General features: G+C 34.0%; 7 protein-coding genes and 1 long non-coding RNA gene across 10 annotated transcripts; 7 read left to right on the forward strand and 1 right to left on the reverse strand.

Moving 5' to 3' along the window:
* Window positions 1-4,483: 4,483 nt before the first annotated feature.
* On the forward strand, window positions 4,484-5,313 carry LOC108859889 (uncharacterized). The gene is made up of 2 exons (XR_001950547.2): window positions 4,484-4,834; window positions 4,971-5,313. It is a non-coding gene; the product is annotated as an uncharacterized LOC108859889 (long non-coding RNA).
* Window positions 5,314-11,108: 5,795 nt separating this feature from the next.
* Window positions 11,109-12,399, forward strand: LOC108861470 (uncharacterized). Its single transcript, XM_018635339.2, has one exon. It carries the CDS (start codon window positions 11,208-11,210, stop codon window positions 12,096-12,098), a length of 891 nt encoding a protein of 296 aa, XP_018490841.1. The 5' UTR covers window positions 11,109-11,207; the 3' UTR covers window positions 12,099-12,399.
* A 1,069-nt stretch (window positions 12,400-13,468) lies between these two features.
* On the forward strand, window positions 13,469-26,716 carry LOC108857195 (nucleoside diphosphate kinase II, chloroplastic). 2 transcript variants are annotated; one of them, XR_008934288.1, is made up of 8 exons: window positions 13,469-13,747; window positions 13,849-13,905; window positions 14,012-14,098; window positions 14,187-14,267; window positions 14,370-14,482; window positions 14,575-14,624; window positions 14,887-15,027; window positions 26,706-26,716. XR_008934288.1 is itself a non-coding variant. In XM_018631147.2 (7 exons), the coding sequence occupies exons 1-7, from the start codon at window positions 13,496-13,498 to the stop codon at window positions 14,952-14,954; spliced, it is 708 nt and encodes a 235-aa protein (XP_018486649.2). In that variant the 5' UTR covers window positions 13,469-13,495; the 3' UTR covers window positions 14,955-15,207. The 2 variants fall into 2 exon arrangements, 1 of the variants encoding a protein (XP_018486649.2); XM_018631147.2 differs by lacking the exon at window positions 26,706-26,716 and having other exon boundaries at window positions 14,887-15,207.
* LOC108805345 (protein NOI4) lies at window positions 15,345-16,429 on the forward strand. The gene is made up of 3 exons (XM_018577363.2): window positions 15,345-15,584; window positions 15,654-15,851; window positions 15,933-16,429. Exons 1-3 carry the CDS (start codon window positions 15,576-15,578, stop codon window positions 15,954-15,956), a joined length of 231 nt encoding a protein of 76 aa, XP_018432865.2. The 5' UTR covers window positions 15,345-15,575; the 3' UTR covers window positions 15,957-16,429.
* On the reverse strand, window positions 16,472-18,752 carry LOC108805344 (zinc finger CCCH domain-containing protein 67). The gene is made up of 6 exons (XM_018577362.2): window positions 18,274-18,752; window positions 17,979-18,050; window positions 17,764-17,883; window positions 17,377-17,676; window positions 17,040-17,285; window positions 16,472-16,901 (listed from the first exon to the last, which is right to left on the reverse strand). Exons 1-6 carry the CDS (start codon window positions 18,592-18,594, stop codon window positions 16,737-16,739), a joined length of 1,224 nt encoding a protein of 407 aa, XP_018432864.2. The 5' UTR covers window positions 18,595-18,752; the 3' UTR covers window positions 16,472-16,736.
* On the forward strand, window positions 21,648-22,418 carry LOC108859857 (major pollen allergen Ole e 10-like). The gene is made up of 2 exons (XM_018633763.2): window positions 21,648-21,705; window positions 21,932-22,418. Exon 2 carries the CDS (start codon window positions 21,974-21,976, stop codon window positions 22,331-22,333), a length of 360 nt encoding a protein of 119 aa, XP_018489265.1. The 5' UTR covers window positions 21,648-21,705; window positions 21,932-21,973; the 3' UTR covers window positions 22,334-22,418.
* LOC108861038 (glucan endo-1,3-beta-D-glucosidase) lies at window positions 23,650-24,099 on the forward strand. The gene has a single exon (XM_018634871.2). It carries the CDS (start codon window positions 23,686-23,688, stop codon window positions 24,025-24,027), a length of 342 nt encoding a protein of 113 aa, XP_018490373.1. The 5' UTR covers window positions 23,650-23,685; the 3' UTR covers window positions 24,028-24,099.
* Window positions 24,396-26,885, forward strand: LOC108862353 (protein GET4). Of its 2 annotated transcripts, none has more exons than XM_018636455.2 (12): window positions 24,396-24,537; window positions 24,624-24,703; window positions 24,854-24,932; window positions 25,098-25,179; window positions 25,268-25,427; window positions 25,511-25,601; window positions 25,688-25,771; window positions 25,931-25,977; window positions 26,070-26,198; window positions 26,284-26,368; window positions 26,479-26,559; window positions 26,663-26,885. In XM_018636455.2, the coding sequence occupies exons 1-12, from the start codon at window positions 24,493-24,495 to the stop codon at window positions 26,672-26,674; spliced, it is 975 nt and encodes a 324-aa protein (XP_018491957.1). In that variant the 5' UTR covers window positions 24,396-24,492; the 3' UTR covers window positions 26,675-26,885. The 2 variants fall into 2 exon arrangements, with proteins under 2 accessions (XP_018491957.1, XP_056841973.1); XM_056985993.1 differs by having other exon boundaries at window positions 26,284-26,328.
* The last annotated feature ends 678 nt before the right edge of the window (window positions 26,886-27,563 follow it).

The following is a 27,563-nucleotide window of genomic DNA, read 5'->3' on the forward strand; positions in this document are numbered from 1 at the left end:
ACGTGCCCTGTGCTCCTCCGCTGCCGTGTTACTATCGGGTTGTGTGAGTATATTACGCTGCAGACTTTCAACAATCACCGTTTGATCCTTTACTCTCCCTGTGATACCACTATAGTGACTCCTGTTTAGATTCCTCAAAACCGGTTTAAGTAATTTCATTCGGCGAACGAGCTGAAACTGTTTAGTACCAGGATCAACCGCCCCTGCCCACGCATCAGAAACAGAAGAGGCGTAGCTGGGATGATCAATAACGTGGTGATAAAATCTGAAAGGCTTACGCTTGTTCCTCCTGAGCGATGGAACCCTGAAGACACACGGAGCATGATCAGATTGGTCCGGCTGTAAGAAGTCAGCATACGAGTCCTGAAAAGATGGCGCCCAATGCTGGTTGATAAGGGCATGATCAATCCTCTTAGATATAGGATCAGCTTCATTGTTATTCCACCATGTGAAGGGAACTCCTTTAGCTTGCGCTTCAAACAACTCAGCCTCCTGGAGCATCAGGTTCATGTCGTCAATCCCAGCAGTATCAACAACAACTTGAGGGAAACCTGAGTGCTGACTGGTCCGAATAATCTGGTTGAAATCCCCCACAACTGACCAAGGGCTATCTCTAACAGGAGACGAGAGCCGGATATCAATAAGCTCATCCCATAGCTGTTTGCGAACTGCTACCGTATTAAAAGCATAGACAAAAGTAACTGTAAGATGCACCTTCTCCGCCATGATATAAATACCACAAGTCACAGCTTGAGCCGAGGCTCTGTAAACAAAAACCGAAACCGAAGGGTCCCAAACAACTACTATCCGCCCTGACCCGTGGTGATTATAGTTGCCAAAAAATCTCCAGCCATCAGGGATTGCATTCAAGATCCTATTTACATTATTTTCTTGAATATGAGTCTCTAGAAAAGCTCCGAAAAGAGGTCTATGAATATTAATCCAGTCTTTGACCATTTTGTGGCGTCTATCGTGGTTGAGTCCTCGCACATTCCACGCAAAAAACATCGACATAATAAATTTACTGGGATTTTGTGACCTTACGGCCACACCTCCTGCCTTGAGCCAGGAAAAAAGGGTTATCATCGCCTGCAGACCCAGAAGAATCATCAGTTCCACGAGACGCATCCAACCCAGAACTAGCATTGTCCGACTTTCCAACACTGACATCATTCTCTACTCCTGCATTACCATCAGACACAGAGGGCCCACCGACCTTGACTTCACCAACAGCCTTAGTTCCAAGAAAATTCAACTGATATTTTCCAGATGCGCAGCTGGATTTCACTTCACCAGTATACCCATCAGAAGATCCTTCCTGAGCAATTTCACCCTCCTCCAGATGTGTTGGTGCTGCAAGAGCTTTACCAGCGTCCTTGTCAGGTACAATATCAGCTGTTCTGCCGGCCACCTTACTCGTAGGTGGAACGACATTTACATGCTTCTGACGTCCCTGTCTCGACTTATGCCTCTGCTTCGATGCTTCAGTTGACGGGCTAACAGAGCGCTTTCTCTCTTTATGCTGGCCCATAAGAGTCATTTTGCATTTATTCCTCAGGTGACCGTACTTGCCACATGACTCACACTTCAAAGGCAGCCAGGGATATGAGACTGAGATGTCAACTTCCCTTCCATTTGAGAACCCAGAGATGATGTTGGTCGGAAGCTTCTTTGTTAAATCAACTCTAACAAACATGAGGATACAACACTTAAGAAAATGAGATATACAGTTTAGCGGATAAGATTGCTTTGTCCCATCCCATCTGCTTATTAAATCATTGGACTATACTTCGTCTATTATAATAGAAATTTATAACCGGTGGTAGTCTATTGGCATGTGCTTTAGGTTCTTAAGCAACATGAGGGGTTCAAATGTATTCCATTACACTTAATCATGTAGTCACATGGATATAAATTCACAACTTATCATTAATTTGAATATCTGAAGAGAAATCCATCTATAAGCTTTACTTCATCTAAAATTTAGTATCTTTTCATAGGTATAAGTACCGCATATTAAAAAATGATCGAAAATTATAATTCATAGGATACAGCACCGGTATGAGCTAATTACTATGCCTTGTGTTGATTACGATTCCTTATTTGACTAGTCTTATATTATATTCCTGCCATTTCATAATAAGAATCGTTTATTTTTAATACAAGTATAAAATGTCTAGTTATTACTCTTAGTTTTTATTCATTAATTAAAAAAATCAAACAAAACAATGTAAAACGATGCTTATAATGAAATAAATTTGAAAATCTAAAATTTCATTTAATGTGAAACAGAAAGAGTATAAAAGTATAAAACTAAAATGTATATTAAATGTTTTTAAAATACCAAATGTACCAAACATAAATCTTATTAGAGTTCAGTATCTGTTATATAAACTGGTCATCCGAGGGTTCATTGAGAAGCAAAACGCCCTAAGACTAAGTAAATGATGTAAAATGCATTAGTGCCTAAAGAAATTTTGAAGTGAAAAAAAATTGACATAAACAAAAACATTTCAACATGTTTACATGGTGGTGGTTTATGCTGAAACTGTTGGCTAGTTTTTGCTATATAAATGTAGTTATATAGTTAGGTAAAGAAGCAGTAGGTGAGAGTGAGGGCAAAGGTAATCAATGTTTTTAATCAATGTTTATTAAATTTTGTTAATACGTAGTAATCAATGTCTTTAGACCATATATAATTGATCTGATCCAAACCCAAAAGATTATATGTGTGCAACCTTCTTCTTTTAGAAAGCATGGCATGCTCTTTATTTGCATTACCATCTATAGGAACGTCCGCAAAGTGGAACCACTAGTACTTGTTTGTATTTAATAATATATTATATACCATGAGAAGAACTGAACTATTTGATTATAAATAATAATTTCTTTTCACGTTCAGGGTATTGTCTGTAACAACATAATGTAATTAATGGGTTTTATACTAGTAGTAAATGTTAGTAATCTTATTGTTTTCTTTTCTTGAACTTTGTAATATTACTGTTTAGAATATAGTATCTAGTAGTAATATGATGAAGAAATGGAATATAAGATCTTTTTTTAACAAAATGTCTTCATGAAATAGAAGATGAGATCGAATGCTAATTATGAGAATCAAACCTAACTATCAGGTCTCAACATCAGCCAGTTTCTTCCCACTTTAAATTTGGACGATCCTAGGGCCGGGTAGACTGATTACTAAGCCTGTTTGATTACTTTAATCATATATCTGAATTAATGACAGTTAATTAATATTGTGGCTAATTACATGTCACTACGTGTCCCCTTGCGTGTTACCATGCAAAGTACAACGCAACACAAACACCCTTCAAATTTTCTAGATGCCACCGCTTCTTGGAACTCCCCTCCGAATCTACTTTTCACTGCAAAAAAAGTCTACATTGATAGCATATTATTATAGCACGTTTTACTGAACTGCTATCGTAGATGACTTAAAAAAATTTGTATTATATAACAACGTTGGATAAACGCTATAATAGATGAAAACTTAAAATAACACTTAATTAATGCTATTCTGAAAATGAAGTGAGCGGGAAGATAAAATTCCTGATACCGCCAATACTTAGCGGGTAATTAGATGTAAGCGCCAAAAATATTATTTAAGCGGTTTAAGTAATACTATCAAAAACATATAATAACATTTTTATAATGCTAAGAAAATCTACTAATGCTATGAAAAGCTATTCGAACCCCTAAATCACAAACATGTTTTCAAGCCTAAACTCTATATACAACCCTTAAGACTCTAATTTTTTCATATTTTAACTTCAAATCTTAAAATTAAACTCAAAATTTTATGTTCTTAATCTTAAAGTATAATTTACTAAATACATATCTTTTATCTTGAATGAAACCCTACATCCTAAATCATAATTTCAAACATAAACTACACATTCAATACTCTTAAGTATAAAATTCAAATCTAAATTATTAAAAATTTAACTACAAATCTTATATCTATTCTTCAAATCTATTATTTTCCAACTTTAATCTAGAATACTAAACCTTAACCCTAAACCTCATATTCCAACATCCAAACCTTAAAACACAAAACCAAACTTTACTCTTAATCATAATTTCTTTTAAACCATAAAATCTAAATTTTAAATTTTTCGGCATTAGAATCAAACATACAAATTTATAAACGAAATACAAATCAGATTGAATTATAAATCAGATTTCAGTATAAACATACAAATTTTTAAAATGATGACCAAAATCTTATCTTGATATCAATCTAATATTTTCAAATTTAAACATCAATTCTTAAAATAAATCAATTTCTTATGTTCAAAAAGTAAAACTTTAAGTTTAAATTATAAACTACAAAATATAAATTTTTATATAAGAGATACGTTTTGATCAAAAAAAGAAATGTAAGATATAACTAAGAAAAATTACTTACAAAACAAATTATCAGATACTAAAGAACAAAACAAAAAGAAAAACAGAAAAAGAAAGACAAAATTTTCTGACCAATAAGATCCAGATACATGGATCACACTTCTTAGCCATTGGATTAATTTACATCCAAAGGTTGAGATTTATGCTTTTTATTTTTTCCTCTCTCTCTCTCCACGGCAGATCTCATCTCATTCTCTTCTCTATCTTTTTTTCGATTCACTCTTCATCTTCTTCATCTTCTCCTTCTTCTCCTTCACTCTCAAATATCATATCTCTCACCTCTCACCTCTCCCATCTCTGTCCCACCACGTCTCCTCCTCGCCTCACCACCACGTCTCCTCCTCGCCTCACCACCACTGCGTCTCATCCTATGCTACACCACCGCGGTCGCCTTCCCACCCCCACCACGGTCTCTCTCTCACTATTTTTGTATCTGATGTTTTATTATGGATCTGATTTTGTTTTGTGGAGGAGACAAGGTTCATGGTGTTTCTATTTCTCTGTCGCTCTCTGTTGAGTTTTTTTTTTTTCTTGGTCGTGAGCAGAGATACTCCCCCGGTCTGTGGTCGTGAGCGGAGTCTCCCGAAGTGGACCTATGACGAATCAGAGACTCCACCGGTGAGGATCAGAAGAATAAGAATCGGTGCTTCTTTTGTTCTTAGTAGATACAGGTGGTGAAGGAAGATGAAGAAGATTCATGGACGTGAGTGAACGCGGCTGGAGTTTTCTTTTTTTTTTTAGGTTTAGTGTTTTTTTTTTTAGGGTTTTCAGGGTTTAGTGTAAACCGAATTGGATAAACCATTGTGGTTTACTTTTTTTTCTGGTTTAGTTTTGTAAACCCGAAATTTATTTATCAATAAATTTAATTTATTTCTAATTATAAAAAAATTGGGTTTAAATTTAATTTAGTTTTTTTAATTTTAGAATGACCTATCATTGCACGAAATATGAATCATTATATAATTTAATAATAGCATTCAAATATTGCTATTGTATCTCTATTTTTTGTAGCGTTACGAAAATGCTATCGTAGAAGGGGTATCTATGATTGCTGCCGCATACATAGCATTTGGTAAAACGCTATCAAACCCCTAACATAGCATAAAATCCGCGCTAACAATGGACATATTTCTTGTAGTGTTTATTTTATGGTTACCCTTTATTTTATTTTAGCAAGTTATATGTACTCCTAATGGAGGTTCTCTCCAAAAATTTCTTGATATATATATACATATATATGTATATATACAAGGGCGAACCCACATCATCACTTAACACCACAAAATATGATAAAATGTTGATTTTGTGTAGAAAACTATAGAAAAATCAGTAGTTAAGATGGTTTAGTCTGGTATCTGAGCCTCCAAAACCAAGGTTGGCACCAGTAACACTTTTATTGTTTTCTGACTTAATCTATTTTTTTTCTGGATCCGCCTATATATATATATATATATAAACTAACATGTCTTATTTGATATTTCCTTTAATTAATTGAAAATATAATCTTTAAAGAAAATAAAAATATCTTTAAATGATATCAATAATATTTAATATTTATCTGTAAATGACCCAAGAACAGTTTGAAGATATTTAGATATGGACGCTATTTATGTTAAAGGATGGTGAATTCAAATGGAAACTATTTATATATGGACGCAAAACACTACGATGGGTGAATAACCAACAACATATTTTTTTTTGGTAAAAAGAATATTTTTATTTGAAGCTATGTTTATAATATTATGTGAATAAACTTATAGTTTTGTATACTTGTTTCTTCTAATTATCTTCGCAGTGCGTATTGCAGGTAGTGAAAATTCATGCATCATCCAAAATAGTTAGATACTAAAATGGTAATATTTAATGTTAAGCAGTGAACAAAGCATAATATGTTGGTTATTGGATAGATCCGCTGAGCAAGTTTGAAACTTACATTAGCAACACACAAACTCCAAATAACCGAACATCTAATCTATAATAACTGTAATAGTTTTATTTTGTAAATTAAGAAAAACAAAAAAACCATAATCCGATCCGCATTTAACACGGACTATATTTTAGTTAGTATTTTAGAAAATTTTGATTCGATTTCCTGTAGTTTCTAGAAATCCGCAATTAAATACTAACATATATATATATTAAAAAAAACTTTTGGAGAGAACTCCACCTCCTCGCCCCCACCCATTAGGCATGCTCTTGTGTACATAATTTTCTCGAATAGGATAGGGCCACGGCGCCATGCTGTAGTATGTCTTTTTGCTGTTTTATTATAAATACTACATACGAGTTTTTGAAAATTTATGTCTCCAAAATAGGTATATATATGTATTCTTTTATGTTTTAGAAAATTTAAATTGTTTCAAAAAATAAGATGTTTTAAATTTTTAAAATGAATTTTAATTTTATTGGAAAATTTTCAACCTATTAGATTTTATAGTTTTTAATTATTAATTGAATAATTTTAGAATTATATATTTAAAATGTTAAAAAGAATAAATTTCTTAATTTTTGTACATCAAACTACAACATCATCTATATTATAAAATGAAAAGAGTATATTCTTAATTTGTTGATAGGTTATTGGTTATAGACTTATAGCTAAGCAAGATCAGTGTAAGAAGGTTATAAAATATAATAAAAAAAGACAAAAGAAACACAACTTATTTATTACTTCATTCCGTTTTTATATATAAGTAGTTCAAAGGTTTTTGTTTGTTTCGCAATATATCTTGCAGCATATATATGTTTTTTTTGAACACAAACAGCATATATATGTTAAATCATACTTTTCGTATACAAATGTTTGACAGGAAAGAAATTTATCTGATAGAGATATATTTCTTCAAAATCTTACACCAATGTGTCATTATAAGTATTGGTCATTCTTTTTCTTTTGCTGTAAAGAGGTGACCTAACTCCATTGGTACAAAATTCGTCTTCAGATATGAGATGATCATCGACCTTGTCCCCTGAATTAAGATTCGAGATCTAGAGTCGCGATCACCTTTTCAATTTAAATTCCACTAAATAAAAATCAGAATTGGTCAATGATAATATATGAACCCCTTATCTCTTGGACCATGCCTAACATTACCTTTTTCTTCCATTGGAATATATATTTTTAACCTAATCTTAGCATTTCTTCATGATTGGAAGTTGTTGAAAATAAAATAAAATTCACTATTGAAATTTGAAATCGCAACTACATTTGGTTCTACCCAAAAGGAAAAAAAAAAAGAACACCTACGTTTTGGAACTTAAGAAATTTGGAACGAAGCAGTGAAATTCAGGTATTATTTTATTTTAATACATGAATGTTGCCTCATTCCTCATAAATATGTATGTGACTATGCCTTTTGGCATAGCTGGCTTCTTCTTTTTCATCTACATATATACCTCGTAAATGTTGGAAAAAACGAGATCATAGTTTGCACGTCAGTATATATTGCAATGATAAAATTGTTTATTTAAGTGGATATGAACATCAACTGTGACAAAATACATTGTTCGGATTATAATTTTTATGTTTTATATTCATATGACTAGCTGGATATGATCTCTGATACATTTGCTTAGATGTTTTTGTCTTTCAATTTTGTAACCAGCATCTAAGTTATCTGAAACCTGTGAACATTGGATTTCATGTTATGTGTCACAGCCAATCTCCTTATCCTTCAAAGTTTTACTAATATCAATATCTGAAATTAATAATTTTATTATAATTTCAAAACATTAGTATCTTAAAATATATTCGTTTTCAAAAAAAAAAAATCTGAATGTAAACAAACATTCAAACAAACACATAAAACAAGGTTCCATTTCTAACAGTTGATTATTGTTACCTATTGATTTTTTCTGAAAACAGGCTCTATTAATTTAGAATCCTATTATAGTGATGACAGTTTCGTGATATATATCTTTGCATGTGCAAATAACTATGGATACTAATATTTTTTTTAAAAAAAATTGTGGATACTATAATACGGTAATTAATTGTGTGCATTGGCTAAATGATGAGAACATTTTTCTAATCAAAATTAACTATGGATAGTAATATTATCCATAGTTATATATCTTGCATGTGAATCACTATGCAATATTATCCATAGTTATATAGTTAATTTTGATTACTATGGATAATATTACTATCCATAGATATATAACTATGGATAGTAAAAAATTTCTAATCAAAATTAAATATATCTTGCATGTGATATAGAAATGTGATATATAGATCTTGCACGTGCAAATAACTATGGATACTAATATTTTCTTTTAAAAAACTGTGGATACTATAATACGGTAATTAGTTGTGTGCATTGGCTAAAATGATGATAATTTTTTTCTAGTCAAAATTAAATGTATAAGGTCTGAAAGGTTATTGGCCTAAGAACAGATCCATAAGAAAAAAAAATTCAACATTCCACGAATGCACTGGACCAAAATTCAACAGCCAGTAAGTTCACCTGAGTTCAAGATTTTCTTTGCTCGAAGAGTCGCAGTTGAAGTTAAACTCAAGATATTTAAAATTTACAACGAGAATCCGTAAATGCTCATACAAATGCGTTCACGTAAATGTGTAAATATTCTTTTAATTTTAAATAATATATTAACAAAATATCTATTTAGGCCAAACAAATCAGTTACAAAGTAGTATGTCTGCTTTTTGAGCCGAACAAATCAAAGTACTAAAGTAGTAAAAACAGAAAAGGGTCAAAGTGATTATCAACTAATCAACTACTAATGTAATTATGTATTGTATTACGTGTGTTAGTGACCATTTCTTATACACTGTATATAGCGCCTAATCATAAAAAGTCTTGAATGCGGTTTTGTGCTGTCATCAGATTTTTTCACACCTAAAACAAATCGAGAATAAAAAAACATATAGCCTTAGATTGGTTTATCTGATCAATTAAATATAAGTTCATGTCAATTAATTATTGTCCAGTACTGTTTTATAACGTATTACTATATGATTGATACCCTTTAAAATTTAATATTTAGAATTTCAACTAAGATATTCTAATCTATATTATAACATTGCTTATTTTTTTAAATGTTCTAAATATCGGTGAATATGCATCCGTATAATCGGCAAATCGGATTTAAACGAAATATTTTTTGTATGTTGACTTTTAGATAAGAGAGCTTAGACAGTAAAAATTTGGTTTAGACGTCTGTCTAATAAACAATCTCATATAAAGAGTTTAACGATTTTCAAGCGATATATGGAAATTAAAAAAAAAATGATTCAAGAATTGAAATCAGATAAAAAATTAACCTAATTTTTATGTTAATACTATTTAACCATGATTTTCCCATACTCTCCTTAGAGTTTTTAAATATTTACAAAAATTTCTTTATAATTTAGTTTTCTTTTATTTTCGAAAATAACAAAAAAATTCAAAGACACCATAAACATATTTCTTTATTTACAACCGTGTATTGATGGTTCAAATGAAGTATTTGAAAAGAGTACTTGCAAAATAAAATATAGTTATGAGAAAAGATAATTTAAAAAAAAATTAGTAATTTTTTTATAAAGTCTACTTAAAGTTTATGGTCCAGTATGCTTTATTTGAAGTTTTACTATCCATAATTTTTAAACTTCATTAGAAATTTACACTAAAGAAAAGATTTCAATCTAAAAGATGAATATTTAAAAAATAGTTTATTCTTGAAAAGATTTTAAAATAGTTTTTAAGTTAAAATAGTAGCAACTCAAAAACATAGAATTTGAATCTATAAATTTAGTTCAATATGAACATAAAAACTGAGATTTTAAATCAATAGATGTAAATCTTGCATTTATGAGAGATGATATAAAAATTTTGAAAGACAATACATAGAAAATAAAATAAATTATGAAAAATATGATAAAAATCAAAATCAATATGAGTAGACTTCTAATGAAATCTACATAAACGTTAAGGCTAGTGACTTCGCTTGAAGTCTACTCTATATGATGTTTTTAAGATCTGAAATTATGTACATTAAAAATGAAAATAAATTTAAATCTGAAAAAAAAATTACAAAATATAATTTATAAGATAACATAGTAGTAAAGTAAACACATGGAATTTGAACGTGTAACTTTATTTAAATATAAATACAAAAACACAGATTTAAACTCTGTAGATATAAATATTATATTTTGGGAAAAGGTAATAAAACCATAGAAGAAAATACTTGTAAAATAAAATAAATCATGAGAAAGAATGTCAGTTTTTTTTTGTTGACTAATGAATGCTAGCTTAGTTCAACTTTGAAACCAATACACATTAATTTGAATACTCCCTCTGTTTTTTATTGTAAGTAGTTTAAGCAAAATTTCTTTGTTTCAAAATATAAGTAGTTTTCATAATTTTAAATAATTTCTATCTTTATTGGGTTAAGTGTGACCAATCAAATAATATTTACTTATTTATAATTGGTTTAACTACACCTAATTTATACATTCAATGCTACTTTTGAAAAAATTAATGACTTTCTTAATATTTGTGCATTCATCTAAAACTATTTATATAAGAAAACAGAGGGAGTAATTTTCAATGTCTTTAACTGGAAGAAAAAAGCAGAAAAAGCCCCATGTGCGACGGTGATAAGGGTCGTATCGTCGACAAACACACGCGTATCGACCAAACACTTGTCATCATCAAACTCCTATAAAAACCTACAACACCCTATTCATCATCTTCACTCTTCTTCATTAAAGGCTTCTACTTTTCAACATTCTTCATATAACTAAAAGATTCAGAGCGGGCGAGAGAGAGAGAGAGATGGACGGCAGGGGAGGATGTTGCATAGCCAGATATGGCGGCTACGGTGGTCGTTACGGTCTCTCCAAAGCGGACCGAATCATGCTTCGGTTCCGTCCTATTGCTCCTAAACCGGCCAGCGACGGCGACGGCGGAGGTGCATCTCCTGGCGCTGGAAAGTATGGTTCCACTACAAATAGTGGTGGAAGCTCCGATGTTCCCGGCAAGTCCGGGAGAGGAAAAAGGAAGAGTTCAGGTGGAAACCCTCGGAGGTGCAACCGGAGGAAGATATCGAATGTTTCCGACGGCGGCGTCGCTCCTACTACCGCGGCGGTTACGTTGTCTCTTCTACCGGAGACGCCTGATAAAATAGCTTTTCCAGATCTGAACGTTTCTCCGGCGGAGAATGATCAGAAGCGAAACGGGCCGTTGTGGCTGAGTTTCAGCGGCGGAGACGGTGGGATGTTAACGCCGTACAAGACCACGGAGATATCGCAAAGGACGGTGGTGGTTTCGTCGTGTGTGACGGTCGAGCGTGTGACCGACGCTTGGATCGACGGTCATGGGCTGGGGAGGACGGATGAGGAGAAGAAAATGAATCTTGTGAGGGACACGTGTCCAGGGTTCATATCGGACGGCGTAGGGAGAGTCACGTGGAACAATGAGGCGTATAGGAAGATGGCTAAGGAAGGTGCACCGGGCATGAGCTATGATCATTTTCACGTGAACGTGAGGTTGGTGATGAAGGAGAGGCCGATGCTTACGTACCCTGCGTTCACATGCAGAGTGAGACTACAGTACACGTGTCAAGATCGTGAAAGAGGATCAGTCACGGTGCCTTGCGACGTGTGGAGGATGGACGGTGGAGGGTTTGCGTGGAAGCTTGACGTTAAGGCCGCTTTGTGCCTGTAATGTGTGTACTACTGGTCGCCGTTGGATTTATAGTGGTGACGATCGACGAACGGTCTCGATCATATAGACAGGCCTCCATAGGACTGAATAAAGCAAGTGCTAAACTTTGGTTACTTTTATTTTCACCTTGAACATATGTTTGCTTTTTTTTAGTTTTCTTATTTGCTATGGTAATGGTTATCTCTGTCTTGGCTTATGATGCATTGCTCATTTGCTAATCTCAGTTATATGTTTTGAAGTTAAAAGTTGTATATACTTTTGCATTTTGATAAACATATGGGTTTTTCATCACATTATTTAATTTAATAGTAGTTGAAGAGCCAATCGGCTATTTTATATGCGTAGTAGGTGTTGATAAGTGATAACCTATGCTATTCTCCACAAGCCCATACCAAAAACCAAGTAGAAAATTGCTTGTAAAATTGTTTACAGTCACTAGTGGACTTGTGTTCATTAGTAGGCATTTGGGTTTTATAAGGGCCTCTAAACAGCTTATCCGACTGACAAAGTAATGGGAACCTCCAAGACAAAAAAACTCATTAACCAAAATGAAGGAAAAGAAGAATTGGATAGTGTGCCAGAGCAAGAAAATGGAGTTGAGGACAAGGCAGGTGAAGAAGCTGAAGTTGTGGAAAAGAGTGATGAAGAAACTGATGTGGACAAAGGAGATGAAGAAGCTGAAGTCATGGTTGAAGAAACTGAAGTTGTCGATCGGTATCCACATGGTGAAGGCAGAAACTGAACTTGTCCACAAGAGAGAGAACGAAACTGAAGTTGTTGACAATGCAGAGAAAGAAACTGAAGTTGTTGTGGACAAGGGAGAGAAAGAAAATGAAATTGGCGACATGGGACAAGAAACTGAAGTTGTCCACAAGAGAGTGGAAGAAACTGAAGCTGGTCCATAAGGTTGTGGAAGAAGAAATTGATTGAGATGTCTTTTCTTTTGGGTTCTTCATTGCACAAAATATGATGTGGCCTTGCAATGGAGTAAAAGCAAAGCAAAGGATGTGGAGGAAAGCCATAGACATTGGAGAAGACAAGATGATGGAGCTCTTATTTCTCAACCTGTCTATTTGAGTGTTGACCATGACTGCGAATTGTTGAAGAGCAAAGAGAAAAAAAGAAAAAAGAAAAAAAAAAAGATTAACAATTTTGCTAAAAGAAAGATGTTGTCGAACTTGTTGAAGTGCGCCAAGTTTAAACTCCTTAGAAGAAAAACTGTACAGAAAAGATAGTGTGAACGAAACTGTTTTCGAAACTGACCCCGATACTTTTCGATTGATCTATTAGACCCAACCGAGTCCTAAATGGATAGAGGGTAAATATGTCATTTCAGCTTGTTCTGATTCGATATGAAGCTAAGGAAATGAGTCAGTGAGACAGAACAAACACACACAATGGTTGTTGGTATGGCTGCCGTTGGTCAATGTACTCCTCTCTGTGTCGCCTCGCCGTCGCCGAGAGCAAAGTCGGCAACTTGCAATTCAAACCTTTCTCCAACCACAACCACCGTTAGCTCGCGCACAGAGCTGGCCGCATTTCGTCCTCAGTTCCGTTTATTCTCTCGCGTTTCTCCTTCCCGCCGCCGTCTCTACGCTTCGAGCCCCGCCGATTCGGGAATCTTCCTCCCTCACCTCGTCGCTTCTATGGTAAAAGCGTTTCCCCCCTCTAAACGATATATGCTCTCTTTTACTTTTTGTTTATTACTTCCTTACGCTTCTGTGTTATTATATATACTAAATTTAACCAGGAGCAAGTTGAGGAGACTTACATCATGGTCAAACCAGACGGCATCCAACGAGGCCTTGTAAGTGATTTGAGGAGGCAAAGTTCTCAACTTTGGAGCTTCTTAACGTGATTTTGCTATCTTTGGCTTGAACTTGTTTATTGTTTCCTTTGAATGTATATCTTAGGTTGGAGAAATCATCTCTCGTTTTGAGAAGAAGGGTTTTAAACTGATTGGACTTAAGATGTTCCAATGTCCAAAAGATTTGGCTGAGGTACCTTCACTCATATTAGTTTCACTATGCTTAGATGTTTCTAAAATATTTAGAATTTATATCATTCTTGTGTAATATCAATTGTCAGGAACATTATAAGGATCTTAGTGCTAAGTCATTCTTTCCCAGCCTGATTGAGTACATCACTTCTGGCCCTGTTGTGTGTATGGTATGCGACTTATCATTATTATACTCTTTGTCCTGTGATTTCTAACTTGTTATCTTAGATTGAAGTTGATTGCTTGTGATGGTTTTCGATTCTTGTAAAAAGGCTTGGGAAGGTGTTGGTGTGGTTGCTTCTGCCAGGAAGCTGATTGGGAAAACAGACCCTCTTCAAGCTGAACCCGGTACCATTAGAGGAGATCTTGCTGTACAAACCGGAAGGTATAGACTCTTTATCACCTTTTTGTTTTAAAGAATGTTGATTGTATTAGATGATTCTCATTGTTTGATGTTTTACGTGATGCGTTTTACAGGAACATTGTGCATGGTAGTGATAGTCCTGAAAACGGAAAGCGTGAGATTGGTGAGATTTTCTTGTTTTCTTAAATCATTCATTCTTCTATCAGGCTTGAAACACATAACTAAGACTACATCATACTTGGCTACGCTGATTGTTTTGTTTGGTTCAGTTTCATATTATGTCTTTGGATTGGTTAAGATAAATCATGAGAACTGTTTTATTCATTGATTGACATAGTTTTGAACCATTATCCTGTTTCCTGAGCTTGCTTCACTATTAGTTCTCGGCTGCTGACATTTTGGCTCTGGTGGTGGTTGTTTCACAGCTTTGTGGTTCAAAGAAGGCGAGCTATGCGAGTGGGATTCAGCTCTAGCTACATGGCTGAGGGAGTGATCCTCGAGAAGACAGATCCAATACTTTTTTTTTCTTGCTACTGAGTGCGAACGGCTTGGTCCTTTGTTTTTTTTTTTTTTTTTTAATTTTGGCGGCATTGTATGTGCAATTTATGGGCGTATACTTGAACTTCTTTATCATTCTCGTATTTGTGATATCACTTGTCATGTAATGAGATGAGTTAATAGATTCACCCACATTTGGTTCAAATCATATTTTCTCTACACCGAGCAATGCAATGTTGTTGATTTCTTCATTTAACATGTTGAATAATCTGCCAAGCTGCTCCACTTCTTTGTCTTCGGGAACAATGTATATGTATGGAGCAGCATTACCTCCCCACTAATCAGCATTCTCTTAATTGTCTAATTAAATAAAAAAAATATAACTGTCTTTAGGTACTTTGGTTGGTGAATACGCGGGAAGGTGAGGTTGATTTGGTTATTGATGTGTTTTGTCAACGACGACGTGTTTCCCTCTTAGTCATGTTGCTTTTCTTGCCTACTTCTCTGTTCTCTTTCTATATTACAACTTCCATACTCTTCTTCTCTCCTCTCACCTCTCCCCCTCTCCCCCTCTCTAGATCTTCATATCACTTTCCTCTTGGTTCTCATCTCAACAATGGCGACGGTAAGAACAAAAGAAAAGTCTTATATCTTTTCCTCATGTCGAGTTTTTATAAACTTTGTTTCGGTGCAGGGGAAGCCACTGCCAAAGTTTGGTGAATGGGATGTGAACAATCCTGCTTCAGCCGAAGGATTCACTGTCATTTTCAGCAAAGCTAGCGACGAGAAGAAGACCAAGAAAGCATCTGGCAGCGCAGGCCCTAGTACTCTGGTTTCACCTCAGAACACCGATCAAACCAACCACCAAGATTCTCAAAACCCAAAAGCTAAGGTAGTTTTACATTTTTTTCTCTTCACATTCATCTTCTTACTTCAGATTGGTTACCTTCTCTGATTCATGTTCTCTGAGCAGAAGAAATGGTTTTGCTTCGGTTAACAACTCCTGGGATCTTTTGAGGATTATGAAGCTGAAGAAAGTTAGCAGAGAGAATCTTAAACAAAGTGAAACAAAATGTCTTCGGAGTTCACAAACCACATTATATCTTACTCAGTCAGACATCTCTGCTTGCTTGCTTCTTCTTTTGTCTTCTGCTGATATTATACTTGTTCACTATACCTTTTGTTTCTTCTTTCTGTTCGCCAACATTTTTTCCCACAATGGATATAAGATAATACATTTGTCTCCTGACTCCCCCCTAAAAACTTGTTTGTTTTTTTATGAAATTTTGAGACATAATCCTAGTATGAAACACAAGAGTATATAATATGGTCCGAAAAGTCTTCCAACAAAATTAAGATCCATATGTCGTGAGCTTTAACAAAGATGCTGACACCTGAAAAATTCACAGGACCTGTGGGGAAAACTCTACCAGATAATCACAGTAGAAACATGTGTCCTGACGAAGAATATCCAGGAAAATTATTTAAGAGAGCTACCAACGGAAGAACAAAGCATGAAAGAGTTCAGGATTCCATTAGACATAACCTTAGTTACAGTTAAAGCCAGGAAACAAAAATTATTTGGTGAAGTCAAGAAAAACAAGACTGGCTCGCCAGATAGATATATATATATATAGTTTTGGAGACTATAAATTTACCTAAATGTGTTCGTTATAACACTCCAAACCAGAAGCATAGTTTTGATCCTAAGAACTGAAAAGACTTTGATAAAAAAAGACAGAAACTATCCTTTACGCAGGCTTCTGAACACGTGGTGTCAATTCCAGCTGTCGTTTTCATTAGCGTTGCCGCCGAGCTGAGGAGTTTCTACGGTTTGGGAGCTGCTGGACGAGAATGTAGGCGGTATAGAGTGATCGAATCTACAAGCTGGACCAAATTTGCAGATGCCATAGCGGCTGTAGTGTGTGCACATGCTCTGATCCTGAGAGCATTGAAGACAAGTAATACAAGAAAAAAAGGATTAAGGTGTGAATTACAGAGTTTGTAGAAAGTTCACCACAAAGGTAATCTTTTTCGGCATATTAGAAAGGAACTGTATGGAAGAGAGAAACAGACTCACAGGTCTTAGGGGTAAGCCCTTGTCATTGAAAGAGGATGGAGACTGCTTTGGCAATCTATGTTTGGGATGATGGTATTTGCATTTAGATTTGAACTTACAATCCCCAGTTTTAACATAATAACTGCACTCTGGTTGATCCGGACGCTCTGGGAATTCCTCAGCAGGCAACTGAGAGAATGAACTAGTTTCAGCCGAGTATGTGGAAGGAGGAAGGACACCCCTTTCTGGTGGATAGGCAGAAGGCGCCTACACAGATAAGAGTGAAAAACTCCAGAAAGCAAAGCACTTTCATATAGTACATATAAAGTCATGGCAAGGCAGAGGTGAATATGAATACCTGATATCCACTCCACGCTGGAGTTTGAGGTGAAGAAGCTCCACGATTCTGTGAGTACATGAGTGGAATAAAAGGAGCAGTACCACCAGTACCAGTACCATTCATGTGTCTCGATGAGGACCAAGAAGTTGAACTTGCTTGTGAGGCATCCTTTGGGGGAAATGATCCACCATTATTACCACGGAAGAGAGGAGAATCAACTCCACCTCCAACAGCCTTAGGATCCGGATGATTAAATTTGCAGTCACCTCCAAACTTGCAGGAGCCGTTTCGCATGTAGAAAGGACATTCTTTCTCTCCCTGCTCAATTGGTTACCACCACTATTACAGGTTCTATAGACGGAGAATGCTAGAAAATGTGTAAAAAATCAATTTGATGTAATTTACCGGTCTGATGGGAAGACCGAGGAAGTTAAGCTCAGGTCGTGAGGGGAGAGAAGTCTGTTGTTTAGTGTGGCTGAACCTACAAGTCTCTCCATATTTGCACCCTCCCGTCCTGAAGTAGTACTGCATACAATACAAAAAAGAGATAATGAAAAGGTAAAACAGTGTACAGAAAACCAGAGAAATGAATATGAACAAAAAGAGTGGCAATTATTAACCTTGCACTCCATGAGCCTGGGATTCTCCACATCCTCTTCCCTCTCCCTTTCCCTTACTTTCTCCCTACCAATCTTCCAAAATTAACAAAACAAAACTTGTGAACCTAAACCCGAAACAAGAGCAGAAAACGCAAAACGAAGCCAACTCAATCTAAAACGTAAAATTGTTTTTATCAAAATCAATATTTTCGATCCAACAACGAAATAGATTAAACTTATCCCAATTATCTAAACCCTAAGAATCAAAAAGAAGAAAAAAGTAAACTTTACATGACAAAGAGAAGAAGAAGAGTACTTGGGGGTTCCTTCGGACAGGGTGATTAAACTTGCAGCTGGATCCGTATTTGCAGCCTCCTGTTCTAATATAAAACGAGCAATCCTCTGCATCAGGTCTCACCGGATACACCATCATTCTCTTCTCTCTTCCTTCCTCCTCCTTCTGATCACCCTCAGACACACTAATCGACACATTCAGCTCTTCTGTAGCTTCATCCAACAAAACCACATTCCTGAGATCCTCACTTAGCTCCTCCTCCCTAATGTGATCGGCGGCTACGGGATCCTTCTCGGAGGAAGATCCTGAAGGCTGTTTCGGATCCGGGTCGGGCTTGCTCATGATTTTTTTTTTTACTCAAAACGACATTTTATAATTTTTACAGAAAATCTCTACCGAGAGAAAGAAGATCAAAACCTGAATTTTTGAGGAAGAAAAGATCAAAACTTTAGACGCGTTTTTGCCTTTTTCGGTAGTTTTGTTTTGTCATAAGCAACAACATAAAGTTTGTCGTAAAAGAAAGTAAGCGACACAAAGTCAGAATCTGAAGCCAATTGTGTCTCAAATGTGTAATAAACTGATAGTTTTTTTTTCTTTTCATTTATAAAGAAAGGCCCAACAAGAGAAACACAAAAGAGACTAAGACAGCGTTCTTGTCTCTGCCGGCCCGGAGGTAAGCTGTGGGCTTGCCTGCACTGCTCTTTTCTTTCTGTCTATCTTAAATCTTACGTGTAAGCACACGTATTATAAGTTGTTACTTAGAAACGCATTATGATTAAGGTCTGATTGGTGTAACCCAACGGTTGTGATGCGGTTACGTATGTTTGCGATGTAATATGTGATTACAATTTTAAACATTTTTAAAAGATTTATATAATTGGTATAACGGCTAAAAATTTATGCTTCAGAATATTTATGATAGGTTAACTACCAAATGCTGCAACTGTTAACAATAAATTAATAATATTAATATTTTATATAGTTATAAAATATTAAATATCATAATACTTAATAAATATAGGATTTTTATTTTTAAAATTATAGTATTAAATTGTTTAGATTATAGAAAATATATATTTTTGTTTTCAAATTTTATAATATAAATTAAAATATAATGTATACATTTTAGTATTTTATCATTTCAATTTAAAAAATTTATTGAATATTTTTTTTTAAAGAAAATTACCATCCCGTAACTGCAAACAAACCAGATTTTTATTTTAAGAAGTTACGAACTGGTTGAAGTGATTTATAATATTTTTTATGATTCTTTTAAAACGTCAACAATCGATACCAACCATAAAAACTGGATTTCACCAATCTTGCGGGTGATAACGGAATAACTAATTATATCCTAAATATCTGAATTCTAATTAGACGTGACTCTCTCTCTTCTTTAGAGTTTAGAGAGAAAATTTTTGTTACTCCTCTTACCGCTTTCAAATCTTTCAGAGGAGGGAGAAATTAAGTTTAAGCTTTTGTTTGTAATATATTTTGATCCACAAATCGATCTTTTATTCTGTTTATGGGATTTTCTTGTCGCTAGGTAATTTTTACTGTGTTTAATTTCTCCATTTTTCTATCCTAGTTTCTTGTTTTGATTGAATCAATAAAGTTCTGAATTTTATTCGGAGTTTCTATAATCTCTTTCCTTTGCTTTCAATCAACAATTTTTTTCTGATGGGTTATCCTTTTCTTGTGTGACTATCAATGATCTTGTTTTGTTTGTTGGTCATCTTGGTTCTTTTATTAAAAGGGAATCAATATATTGACCTGACTTGTGATGAAGTAGCTAAGAGGAGAGGATCAAAATGCTACTAGTGGTGACTGGCACAAAATGAAGTAGCGCGAGGAGATTATCAATTGCATGCAAAATGGCATCTCGTTATACTCTTATCGCCTTCGATATTTTTGCTGCCACATACACTAAGTAACACTCGTCTCTACCAATATTAAAAAAGGATTGATATTCATTAACTATATTACATTTTATTCCTCACCATTTGTATATTGTATTTAATGTATGCCACTATATAATTTCTTTAAATTAATAATCTATAAATTAATATATACTAAAAAAATTATAAAATAATATAATTTTATAGTCTTAAATTAAGTTTTTAGTTCAATTAATATATCAATAAATGAATAATTTTTTTAAAATTAATAAAAAATATAGTTTTAGTTTAGTCTCAATATTATTAATTTATAAAAGTTTCACCGTAAGTGGAATAGTTGGATTCCATTCCATTTGACCAAAAAAGTGGATTTCATATTACAAAGTACAAACCCTTCCGCCTTATCAGTCACCCCCTTTGGTTTTTGTATATATAGTATTTGTCATTGAATAACATTGTGTGATTTTGTCAAACTAAGAATTATATTGTTATAACTAATATTTGCAAGTTTAATAGGACAAGTGAAAATATGTATGTATAGATAGAATTATTAAAATTCTAATGGACCTAAAAATCTAATATAATCTAAAATAAATGTTGTACTTTGAATGGAGATTAACCACCGCATTTTACATTCAACTAATGGACCAAGTAAAATATTGGAGTAAGTCTTTAGACAATGAAAATCTTTAATTAACTAAGGGCCTGACTGTTTCAAATGCAACTGTTACAGTTGTGTACGGGAGTTTGCGATTGCGGGAATTTGCGGTTTCAAGTGTTATGTAGTATTTTGTATGACTGATATAACATTTAAAAATTGTTGCGTTTGCAGGATATTTGTGACTGATTGATTATGAGATATTGCAGTGGTTTAATAATAAATTATCAATATAAATATATTATAACATCATAAAAATATAAAAACATATTGTTGTGGTAAAATATAATAATTATTAATATAATATGATTAATAATAAGATTATGTTTAGTTTTTTTATTAGTTGAAAGTTATAATTTTAATAATTGTTTTTGAAGATTTATATTTAAACTTTTAAAAGAATATTTTGTTTCGTAAATTATGCAGATTATATAAAAAAAGTTATAAGAAATCTTCCGTATGGTATATCATCGGACATGAATCTCATAGGATGGCTCAGAGTTATACAGTCAGACGTGTATTCTCGTATGGTGGTAGAATTGACCGATATGTAATCTTTCTCATCAGTGTAATGCATAATTAATCAGACGTTAAAAAACTAAATTGATAACTAAATTAAGTATATTTGGTGAATAAAACTTAGTGATTAAGTTTTCTTAATTACTAAGCTAAATCAACTTTATGACAAATGGCAAAACTAAATACATATGGCAAATAACCAAATAAATTTATGACAAATGGCTAAAGCTTAGTAATTTAGTGAAAAATATCTAAATACTTTATGACTAAGCTTTGTAAATCTTTCATATAAATAGACATTTTATCTTTCCACTAAAGATAGATTTTTCATTCATAACAATCTTACAAACTTCCAGAAATACTTTAAATATTTTCAAAGTAAGTCTCAAAAATATATAGTTAATATTAGGTTCACTTTTTTTTACTGTACCAAAACAGTCTTCAAAGTAACTCATCCCACATGCGGACGATTTATTGAATTAAAGAAAAAATATCAAATCTTGATCCCACATATACATACATTTTCTATTTATCAGTTTTCAAACATTTTACTGCATTATATTATCATTTTCATCATATTTTGTTTCGTAAAATTTTCAATCAGGATTCTCACATCCTAATATCATCTACAAGCAAATAAGCAAACATGGTGACAACAACAATGTCTTTATCATTGATAACACTCTTCTTTTTCCTCCTCGTATCAACCGTCCCCGTGACCTCAAGCGGCGAATGGTGCGTGGCGAAAGATGACGCGACAGATGCACAGCTACAAGCGACTATAGATTGGTGTTGCAGCGATTCAGGAGGTTTTCGCGATTGTACAACGATCCAACCCGGTGGAGTCTGCTACGAACCAAACACTCTCAGAGATCATGCGTCGTTTGTGATGAATTTGTATTACCAGAACCTTGGTCACACCAAAAAGCAATGTGATTTCAGTGGTACCGGCGATGTAGTTCATCACAACCCAAGCCATGGCCCGTGTGTTTATGTGTCTTATTAACATCATATACATATGTATGAGAACTTGTAATTCTGAAGCTCCAAATAAGTTGATGAATCAGATTCCATCTATTTCTTAAGAAAAATCTCTTGAACTAGTCTGCAGTCAATTTTTATTATTATGATCACTATTCACTCGATTGTCAGTACAAACAGCTACTTCCAATAAATGGCATAGTGTTATAAAATATGAAATTTTATTGTGATGATAAATATGAATAAAAACGAAAAAATTGTACTGGTAATATTTAGGACACAGATGAAATAGAACGTAAGAGGAGGAAAGAAGATATAGAGAGCGAATGCTTTTCTATTGATATAAAGTGTATTTACAAATGAAGTTTTCACTCGTATATATAGAGAAAAATTTACTGTGCAAATAGTGACAGCGGGACCTACATTGGTGGTAAAAATCAACAAGTTCTGCGCATATCTTCCTGTACGTAATACATTACGGTGCTTTCACAACACATAGTTTTTTTTTTCTTTTTTTTTTCTTTTCATTTTATTCCTTCTTATTTTTTTATTTCTAAAATGGTTAGGTTATATTTTTCTTGTCAAGTTGAATCATAGTCTAGTTAGAGGGGTATTATCGGAACATAACTTTTATAAAATTTGATAATTTTATTATTTGAGAAAATTTTACAAGTTAACTAGTTTTAAAAAAATTTATCAAATATTTTTACGTAGGTTTTCATTACCTATATAAGAAATTTTATTGATTGTTATTAACTTTTAAAATAAGAAATTAATGGTGGTAGGAAAAATAAAAAGAGAATCGTTTCAATCAATAAAAAGATAAAATGACATTCTACTCCATTGTGAATTTGACTCAGCCCAACTGATTAAATCCATCAATACTGGAGAAGTTCCACCTGAATTATATGGGATCATAGCTGATGTTATTTCATGTTGTAGTTCTTTTGATGAGATCTCTTTCTCTTGTATATTCAGGCATGATATACCCGACTAATTTGATATAGTAAGTTAATATCATATACCTACTTGACAAAAACAAAGTTAATAACTTAATATGATATACCAAAAGATCTTACAAAATAGTAAACAAAGATATATATACCATAATTTCTTGATGGAATAATCTATAGAGAGTGCTTATGTGCAAGTTGATATACCTCTACAACAAAATATCTTATTTTACCAAAAAAACAAAAACAAAAGATCTTTACATAATAATTACCAATATTCGAGAAAGATCTTACATGATCTTACAAAATAGTAAACAAAGATATATATACCATAATTTTTTTTTTATATAAATACATGTACTTGGGTACAAGAAAACACACCAACAAAAAATCTTGATATCTAGTGTTTTTGATTTCGCTTATAATGTCGTCCAAACTTTTAACGTTCTTTATCCTCCTATCTCTTGTGGCGATCCACCACATCCCTGTCGTGACATGCAGACAATGGTGCATGGCAATGCCTAATGCTTCAGATGAGCAGTTACAAGCGAACATTGACTACGCTTGCAGCAACGGGGTCGATTGTACACAGATCCAACCCGGGGGAGTATGCTATGAACCAAACACTCTTTACAGCCACGCGTCGTATGTGATGAACGCTTATTACCAGAGTCATGGTCGCATTGAAGACTCTTGCAGGTTCAACCGCAGCGCTTGCTGGGTCATGGTCGACCCAAGTTATGGCTCATGTGTGTACTACACTTAAAAGAAGCAATTTTCTCAAAAAAAAAAAACACGGTTTTGAAATTGCGTTATTACTTTATTGTGTGTTTGTTAATTTATTTATTGGGATCCAATAGTATGCCCAAATACATTAATTGTTTTAATGCTATTTAAAAACTGTAATCATATTTAATATAATGGATTAATTATAATACAAATTGTTAATCACATGAAAATTAATTGTTTTAATCTGTTTAAATATGAGAACCATGAACTGGAAAGAATCTATATATATTATTCCTTTGAATAAGTCAAAATAATTCGAAAAATAAATTTCCAAAATTTAAACATTAACATATTGTTTTTCTTTTAATATATAAAACAAAAAAATATACAATTAGAGTAAGAAATTTCCGTATTAGTGGGATACACCTGCAAAAAGTATTAACAAACAGAGAGAGAGAGGAGAAAAAAACTGAAGAAGACGTTGGAAGATAAAATAAAATCCATGTCGAGAGAGAGGAGCAGACGTGAATTACCTCCCGTTCAAGAGGTGTCCTTTTCACTCGTATCATCGATCTCTTCCTCATATTCGAATCTTCTCGAATTCAATCTTTTTTTTTTTGAAATTGTTAATAGCATATTGATAAGTTGAAGAAAGTGGTAGAGGAAGGCAATTACTATGGAGCCTTGCAGATGTACAAATCCATCAGTGCCAGGTTCGCAGTTCGATTCCCTCACAAACCCAAACTATCCTCTCTTTTTTTTTTTTTGTTGGTTATTACTTGATTCTGTTAATTCTGTTAAAAGTTTGGATTTTTTATATGAATTTGAGATAAAGCATGAGCCTTTTTTTTTTTGCTTGGCAGATATGTTACTGCTCAGAGATTCTCTGAAGCTCTTGATATCCTCTTCTCAGGGGCATGTCTTGAACTAGAGCACGGCCTGGTTTGTTCACATTCCTTCTTCTGTTATTATTTCATTACATTTATCTGTGTATTGATATATAATATTAGTCTGTTCTTGGAACCTGTAATGACATGTTATCACAAAAGTTTTGAAGCTAAGACAAATATATCTTTATTTATGTTAAAAATAATTGTTAATACTCAGGTGAATTGTGGTGCGGACCTTGCTTTTTTGTTTGTTGACACACTAGTTAAAGCCAAGTCACCTTGCAATGATGAAACTCTTGGTTTGTGTTTCCATCTTCATCATTCACACTTATTTTTGTTTCAAGTATTCACACATATATCATTCATGTGTGTGTGTGAATGTCTTAGATCGTATTAGGTGTATGTTCAAGTTGTTTCCTCGGGTTCCTGTACCACCTCACCTGGTAGATGTCAGCGATGATGAAGACGTCCATAATCTTCAGGAAGCTCTTGGGGAAGCTAGATCACGTGTAGAAAACTTGACCTCCTTCTTGAGAGCTGCTATTAAGTAAGCCTCCTATTTTTTTTCTTTGCCGTTTCATGTATTAAACATTTTGAAGTTAAATAATTTTTTTTGTCTTTGTTTTTTAGATGGTCTGCAGAGTTTGGAGGCCCAAGTACTGGACATCCTGAGTTGCATGCTATGCTGGCTGATTATCTTTACACCGAGTGTCCTGAACTTGTAATCTTCTTGTGTACCCATTTGGTTATAAAGTTGTACTTTCTTTTTTATATTTCATTTATTGACTTTTTGTATGTATATGGCAGGACATGGTACGAATATCACGGCATTTTGTTAGAGCCGAGGACCCTGAGAAGTTTGCATCTACGCTGATCAACTTCATGGGCAGGGTCAGTCTCTTCGTTTCAACACCTCCTTTTTTTATCATTGAGAAACTTTTGCACTTAGATATTCAAGACCTGTCTACATTTTTTTAGTCTGACCTTTGTGGTGATTGTAACATAACTTTCTTATAAATATGGTTTCACTTTGCATACTACTTTTTGCAGTGTTATCCTGGTGAAGATGACCTTGCAATAGCACGAGCTGTTCTCATGTAAGTTCATGCTTTCTATCTGGATCCACAAGATTGTGAGAGGGGAACTAAACTAAAGGGAATGAATTGATTTGTGTTTTTTCGCATTTTAGGTACTTATCTATGGGTAACATGAAAGATGCAAATTTGATAATGGATGAGATTAAGAAACAGGCAGAGGCAAAACATCCTGAGTTTTCAGAATCAGACCTTATCCAATTTACCTCATATCTTCTGGAGACGTTAGTTGCCCATCTTCGTTTTCTTTTAGTCTTCTCTTTGTCATTTCTTGTTAGCTAAAAGAAGTTAATTTGATTTACGATGCAGGTTGCAGAGGGATGCATTGCCTCTTTTCAATATGTTAAGAGTAAGGTATAAGTCTTGCATAGATAGAGAACCACTGCTTAACGAGGTATATAATACTACAAGGATCAAAACACGCAGAGAGACAGAGATTTGTTTATCTTGTTAACGAGAGAGACTAATAATGTTCCCTGGAATATTTTGTTTTATCTTGTGAAGTTGCTGGACGAGATTGCAGAGAGATTTTACGGTGTGCAGCGTAAGAATCCTTTGCAAGGAATGTTTGGAGATATCTTCCAGGTAAATTTAAGAAAAAAGACATGTGTATATGTATGATCTCTCAATTATATCTCGAAGTTACATTGCTTGAGCCATTGAAACCCTTTCTCTCTATTCTGTGTAGATGATGGGATAAGGAAGGAGATAGAAGTGGCAATAATACTCTGTAATTTTGGCAATGTTCTAATAAAGGGATAGCTCTCTGGAGAATTCTCCAGTTTATATAAATTTGTTTCTCTTGTCCTCAAGTGGATAAGAATTTTGTTCTTGTAAACATTATACATTGTCTTTGTCAGTACTACAGTTTCAAGATAAACGAAAAGGAATGCTAGAAGAATTTTGAAACTTTTGTTAAATTTATTTAACTCTTATACAGTCCATGTTAAATAAGATAATTTGTTCTTTTTTCATGCTCAAAGGAAACTGTAAAGAGACAGCTAACTATATAGCTAGTTTACAAAACTGAATTAAATATTTATACTATCCACCCTCTCTACTCAACAAAGAACTCAAAAAAAGGACAAGACACATCAGGAGATGGAGACAGACTGAGAGAGTATGTCCAGAGGAGGAAGACGAACTCACACCAAGTTTTCTTTTGGTTCTTCTCTTTGTTTATGTTAACAAGCTGATGATGTTGTAATGTTCTGGTTTTGCAGGTGTTGTGAGATTGGTTTTGTTGGTTGCAGGTGTTGGAGTTTTAGCATGGGTTTATCAGTCGGTTCAACCTCCACAGCCGAAAATGGTCACCGCCGTGACATCACCGAAAATCAAACTTAAGAGACGGAAGGCATTTGGCATACAAAGAACTCGGAGTCCACAGAGAGGAAGCCAAGTTCAAGATGAAAGTGTTGCAGGTTAGCTGGAGCGGTGCTGATAGCGCCTGTAGTTAACTATTGGTGGAGAAACTTGCATGCAAACTTGTCTAAGGAAGCTTTATCTCTTATGCTTCCTCGAGACCAGTACCGGATGCTTAGAATGGTTCATTATGCACCTTGGCTTACTTTTCTGGTGGAACACACAGA

The sequence above is a fragment of the Raphanus sativus genome, chromosome 5 (genome assembly GCF_000801105.2).
Source record: "Raphanus sativus cultivar WK10039 chromosome 5, ASM80110v3, whole genome shotgun sequence".
Taxonomy (NCBI): Eukaryota; Viridiplantae; Streptophyta; class Magnoliopsida; order Brassicales; family Brassicaceae; genus Raphanus; species Raphanus sativus.